General features: G+C 38.2%; 1 protein-coding gene across 1 annotated transcript in view; it reads left to right on the plus strand.

The window, feature by feature from the left end:
- Positions 1 to 2941: 2941 nt before the first annotated feature.
- LOC139459973 (cubilin-like) overlaps positions 2942 to 7060 on the plus strand; it is a 31354-nt gene continuing 27235 nt past the window's right edge. The window contains exons 1-2 of the mRNA XM_071241687.1: positions 2942 to 3023; positions 3310 to 3459. Coding sequence (XP_071097788.1) covers positions 2945 to 3023; positions 3310 to 3459 — 229 coding nt within the window. The 5' untranslated portion in view covers positions 2942 to 2944. The remainder of the gene's footprint in view (positions 3024 to 3309; positions 3460 to 7060) is intronic.

The following is a 7060-nucleotide window of genomic DNA, read 5'->3' on the forward strand; positions in this document are numbered from 1 at the left end:
AGGACTTGTTCTCCGAGGCTTACACATAGTTGCCCAACGTTTAACAGTGGAATACCTTGGGCACATATCCTCATACACTTATGACATGCGGTTATGAATTTCTTGGGGAGTACTTTTCTCTAAAGTCAAATACTTGATGACTGCTCAGTACTCGTTCTTTTCCATTTCTGTGTCGATTTTTACCCTTATCACATTCAACTGGCTGTCACTTATATACAAACGGCCTAAACAGATAAATATTCTTGCAATGAAATACTCAAACAATTAACTTCATTGACATGTTCACTTTGTTATGGCCCGTAGTTGAAAGTTAGTCGGCTAAGAACCCTCGTACCAGGTTGTGCCTGTGGATTTCCTTAGCTTCTGCGAGTTTTCTTTTGGTGAAGTCCTGATGTACTCTGGTAAATGTAGAAGAGGAATTTGACAGTATGCCCATTGGCTATGAATAATTTGAATTAAGAAAATTGTATATTCCTAGGAAATATTCAGACTATCCATCCCCACATATACTCTATAAAGTTTAATATCTACAAGAAATGGCAAACTACTCCAAAATGGTCCTTTGTATGTCCACCATGCTCTAATACTATACTCTATTACTATACTCATATCTTGTAAAAATGTAGATAGTGCACTAGATATGATCCTATGGCCTTTCATTTTCGTCAAGAAAGTATAAAATTATTTAGCCATAATAGTGGGACTAAAATAGCCTTCGTCATGTAATGTACATAGAACGTACATTCATCTCCAGCATCTTTTGAGTGCATACAATAAATTTAGAACTTAATATGAGCACATGCTCCGATCTCTGTCATTTGCATTGTGCTTGTGTTTGTTACAGCTCCCTGCAACAACAGTGTAGTCGTGGTCACGCCTGACTTTGTCAACATCACGTCCCCAAACTACCCTGACCAGTTTCCAAAGTAGGTATCATCCTTGATATTGTTAACGTCGCCCTGAACTGATCGTTGTACCTTTATTCAATTAATTTACATTCTACCATGGATGTTGAAAATATTCAGTTCTCACTGATCATCAGGATCCAGGGGCATCAAAATCACAATAACCACCCCTGCTGGAAACGGCCGCACCACCATGGATGCTTATATTTAGAATTAACAACACTTTTTTCTCCATCATTTCCGGCAGGTATTTTAAAATAATGTACAATTATTGGTTGCATAATGCAGAGTTTGGTTTGCTACAATCTTCACATAATGTATGGTAAAACAATTTGGGAAGAAAAGCATGATTGAAGTCGGCTATCAAATGTCAGGGACAACACTAAGGTGAAATTTGGCACTTTTCTATATCAAACTGTGATGTCATATATATTTAGGAGATAACATACTGCTATATGCTTTCAATGCCTGTCATATGTTCGAGTGAAGTATTACGGTGTAAACAAACTGCTTGAGTATATACAGCACCATATTTTGTTCGGTGATTCCGTAATTCAGATCGATAACCCACTTAAAACACTGAACTCAACCCATGCCGCTTCACTCAGTATATTTGCTAACACCAAAGAGTTTGCGTTTTATTTAGTCATGGTAGAATGGAGATAAACATACTGTGTTTTCAATGTAGCGCTAGGTTACCTGTAGATTTAACCCCGCTAAATTGAATTTGGAACCGAACGCGCAGCGTGAGGTTTCAAATGTTAAATTTAGCGCGGTTAAGTGTTTTAAGTGGGTTATCGATCTGAATTACGGAATCACCGAACAAAATATGGTGCTGTATATACTCAAGCAGTTTGTTTACACCGTAATACTTCACTCGAACATATGACAGGCATTGAAAGCATATACGCACGGCAACTTGTTAAGCTAACATGAGGTGGGCATCCCTAAAGAAAACAAAGCAAGCTTTGCAAGGCTTTCGCTCTACATCGCACGTCACCATTATGACGTCGTATCGCTCATTGTGACGCAAAAGATATGACGTCACAGTCACAGTCGTATATAGAAACACGCCAAAAGCTCTCTGTTGTCTCCAATACGTAAATACATTCCCTTTGTTGATTTCTGTCGTGTTTTTCTGCACGAAATGTATTGCAACACATCCTATGAATATCGTAGTAACCACATCTGTGCATTTTGTAACCTGTAATTGTAGATATAGTTATTTAAATATGCCTACCGACAATGACTGAAAACAGTACTATTCTATGAATATTAGCTTCCGCGGTGATGCGGCCGTCAACCCAGCTGTTTCAATCAGAGGGGGTTTATTGTGATTTAATAGCCTCTGATTGACCAATCAGAATCGAGTAAATTCCAAATTCATGGTAGAATTAGCGTCACAGTGATCATAATGGCGTGCGGTGTAGATATAAGCCATGTAAGGTTTGCTGAAGCTTTTTAAGAGCTGCTCAGATCTTCATGTTGGCTTACTATGTAACTGCTCTTCACACTTCGAGTGCATATAGTTGCGTGTAAAGAATATGGCATTCGAAAACAATGTAACACCTGGACAATAATTAAGCATCACTTATATTTTTCCATAAAGGTAGTCATTTTTAAGAACTGCATCTTGTTTGTTTTTCTTTACAAAGAGACATATTCATGTTGAAATATAGAAACCAAAATCGATTGTGTATATGTTTCGTAACTGTTCCAGGACAATAGTCAACGACTACTCTTTCATTTGCTCATTCTGCTTTTTTTAACCAGATATAGTCTGACATGTTACGTGTAGCCATTGGGCGGCAGTGTTCTAGATCTTGTACTACACTTGAGCAGGTGGCAGTGGTGTCTTATACATTCATCAAAATGAGATCAATGTGAGATATTTCCAAATGGAACATGGCAGTGTCAGGATATATGACAATAAAGAAGGGGTAGAGCTTGACGTTTTCCACGTGGGTGTATGCCTAGTTATTGTGTTTTACAGTAACCTAGACTGTGGGTGGATATTCCGAGCCAGGGATCCAGGCAATATGGTCATTGTTGGAATAGCTGATATGTCAATTGTCAGGTCAACAAATTGTTCCACGGCACGCCTAACAGTCTATGATGGTAAGGTATATATCAATCATCAGATCACTAAGCTGCACAATAACACGCTTTTCGGCTGGGACAATATGGTATATATCTAGCATCTCGTTTCCAAACAGCTCAATACCAATGCCCATGTTACACTCAATAACTTTAAGGTATATACCATCATCAGATCGACATACATTTATAGAGATTCAATTTAAGGAAACATTATGCTCATATTTGAAATAATGTTACTTCGGTACCATGTCATCAACGATGAACACATTGTTTGAACAATTAACAATTTACACATATCTCTTAGGAGCGAATAGGACGGCCCCAGTCATCAACATATATTGTGGACATAGCAAAGACTCCATAGCAAGTACTGGAGACAGCCTGTTCGTTAGGTTCCAGACGGGAACAGCGAGCCAAGGACACGGATTCCGACTTGTCGTAACTGAAATGCCAAGTACGTACGTACCGTATTTTCTTGAGTATAGTGCGCACCAAAATATAATGCGCACCCCCTCTAGCGGTTTCAGTATTCTGGAGAAAAAAATTCGAATATTATGCGCAGACTACTATGGAATTGGGATTCGGAACTTTGTATTTCTATGTCAGGTACACACCAACATGAACAGTCAAAGTCAAACTTGTTGCCAGGGAAACGGAAGAATATAAATTCTAACAATCTCTAAATAGCAAAAGGCAACACATGACAAACTGGTGATATGTGTGCATAGTTTCAAGGAAGAATACCCAATTACTTTTAAAGATGTCGTCAAAGACAAACTTCTTGCCATGGAAACAGGGGAGAAACATCTAAATTCCTATATAGCAAAAGCTACCACTTCAATCCCTGAATAATACATGTTCCAAGTTTGATTCAACACTGTTGAACAGTTTTTTAGTGCTGCTCCAGAAACGACACCTACCTCCATTTCAGCAAAGTCTTGCTTGTGTCCATGGAGACACGGAAAAATGAAATTTTGAAACATTCCTAAATAGCAAAATTATAAATTTTAAAAATTACAAAATAGCAAAAGGCGCCACTTCAGCATGTGACTGATACATCTTTCAAGTTTCGATCAAATACACTGAATGGTTTTCGAATTCTGCCCCGGAAACGAACCCCATCCCCAATGGAGTCTATGTCTATGTCTATTGAACATATCTTGACATCCCATGCAATCGTATGCAAGGGTATACGTATAGATGCAACAAATCTCGCATCATAAAAATAATACATTTTTCGTCAATTTGTTTGAACGATAATTCCACTAAAAGTAGTTTTATACTTATTATCATCACTTTCATTTAATGTGTGAGACATGCACCTGTCTGCATTCATGTTTGTGTATTAAGGCTATGATTACATGTATCATTGATATTTATGACAGCATCATGTGGCGGTATTAGTTGTCGACCGGTCTCGTGTAGGGATATATTGTGTGGTACACTGTGTGTGTGCGCCTGTGTACCCCACACCGGATGGTACATCTCACAACAGGGACCCAGGGACCGGTTGACAATAAATTATAGTGCATAATTTTCACCCGTAATCTTTTTATCAGTATGGCTTGTAACCGTTTCATGGACACCTCGATAGCTTGCAGTCGAGTCGGACGTAAACACATCGCCTAAGCATTAGAATCGGATGTCATCGATTAAGTTCGATACACTGCATGTTAAAGATGTTCAGTATTGAGATAATATATTTTTTATCATTGTATTCATTTTTTGGTAAGAAGTTCGGCAGTGCTCAGCGGGATATACGAACGTGGATTTTCGCAATCAGCGGGTACTTGAGAAAACATTGCTAATTCGGTAACCAATCAAAAACGAGTATCTTAATGCAAGGTAGGAAAAAACAACATCATTCACTATGAGAAGATATGGTCACGTTTACTGTCTGTACTTTCAAAACAATTGGGTTTATTAATATCCAATACTTTAAGGTCTGATATTGCGCTGGAACGCAGATGAAAGTTCCTGTGGTCTTCTATCCTTTGCTGGACTTGTATCTTTTACTAAAGAGGTGAAGTGAAATTAGGATTTACGTCGCGTCCACGAGAAAAGCGACGTGTGTGTGTGTGTGTGTGTGTGTGAGTGAGTGAGTGAGTGAGTTAATATTTAAAGTCACATCGGCAATATTTCAGCCATATAGTGACTATATCAAATTAGACAATACATCAATTTAGAATATAAACCTGTCGACAAAGGACAGTAAAAGTACTAGATTATCACAGATGTCGGTTTAAAACTAGTAAATGATCATAAAACTTCACAATTCATAAAATACAATACATTACAATACAACGTAAAAGTGGGCTATAGATCACCAGCAACCAAAAGGTAGGTCACCATACCGGGGACCATGGGGACTTACAGTACCTTTGCTACCTGCAAGGACCCCGGCAGGATTTACACCATCCCTTCAGTTACTGGTGATTATGGACAAGTTTAGCCAAAATTAAAACTAACGAATATTCTACGATTAAAAACCTGGTATATATAAATTACTTTGAATGAAGAGGGATTACGCACCCTCTCAGGGGGACAATAATTTTACGCTACTTCAACCCCCGTCAAGGGTACAACCACTAACAATCGCAGTTAAGAACTATATACTACCAATTTATAAAATATATAACTGTAGACATCAAAATTTATTAATCAATTCAATTTCATTTAAAAATCCAAGAATTAAATGAGAGTTTAGGTTAAAAAGATCCTTGAGTGATGAAACGTTGAAATATTGATCCCTTGTGATGGCAAAATCAATACAGTCAAGCAGGACATGCTTGACCGTGATTCTCTCATCACAAGGGATGCAAAAGGGAGGATCCTCACCTTTCAATAAATACTCGTGGGTGTATGGGGAATGGCCAATACGACATCGTCTTAGAATGACCTCTTCAAATCTGGACTGACAGTCCAGGTAGGTGTAACCTATAGTTGGTTTAATTTCATGTAACTTATTGATACCTACTTGGGTGTCCCACTTCATTTGCATTAGGTCTCGGATGTAATATCTAATAGCAGGCTTATAATCACTATAAGGGATTAGAAGTGGTGTCACAGATTTGTTGAGTGCTGCCTTTGCAGCAGCATCGGCCATTGTGTTACCAATAATACCAACATGGCTTGGCAACCAACAAAAGACGATGTCATATTGGCCAGTAGCAAGATCATTATGTAATTCTATTATTTCAAGTAAAAGTGGATGATCATAGGAAATATTCTTAATAGCCTGAAGACAGGAAAGGGAATCAGAAAATATGATGAACTGTTTATGTTTAGATTGTGTATGTATATATTTGAGAGCTGTTAAAATTGCCTTAGATTCCGCAGTGAAAATTGAACTGGCATCTGGTATTCTTGATGATATGGTGTTGGATCCAATGACAGTGGCACTAGCAACTGCACCACCGTCCTTGGATCCATCGGTGAAAATAGATTTGTAAGTGTTATAGGAGCCTCTTAGTTAATTATTTTTTTGCTGATAAAGTAACTGATTTGTATCTGATTTCTTTAGGTTGGTTAACGTCAGATCGACCTGTGGCTTTATAAACTGCCAAGGAGGGGAAGACAAAATTTGAGTGGGAGCTACAACTGTAAGGTTAATGTTAGCATCAGAAATGACAGGTTTTATTCTTATTCCAAGTGGAGGAATAAGTGCTGATTTTTTTCCATACAAATCCTCAAAAGAAGGGTGAAATACACATTCAAATGCAGGATTAGTTGGATTGGAATAAAGTTTTGTAACATATTGCAATGCTAATTTAGGCGACGGTGTTTCAGGGATGGCTCGTCGGCCTCCACGTACAGACTACTAATGGGAGAAGTTCTGAAGGCACCAAGGCAAAGCCTCAGACCCTGGTGATGAATGGTATCAAGCAATTTTAAATTACTTTTACAGGCTCCACCATAGACGATGGAGCCATAATCTAATTTAGAGCGAATCAGCGATCGGTACAGGTGGAGTAGAGTTTTCTGATCTCCACCCCATTTTGAATTTGAAACCACTTTCAGCAAATCTAGGGCCTTTAGGCATCTATTTTTTAAAT

Source organism: Haliotis cracherodii, unplaced genomic scaffold, assembly GCF_022045235.1.
Source record: "Haliotis cracherodii isolate W230 unplaced genomic scaffold, xgHalCrac1.p SCAF_1, whole genome shotgun sequence".
Lineage (NCBI taxonomy): Eukaryota > Metazoa > Mollusca > Gastropoda > Lepetellida > Haliotidae > Haliotis > Haliotis cracherodii.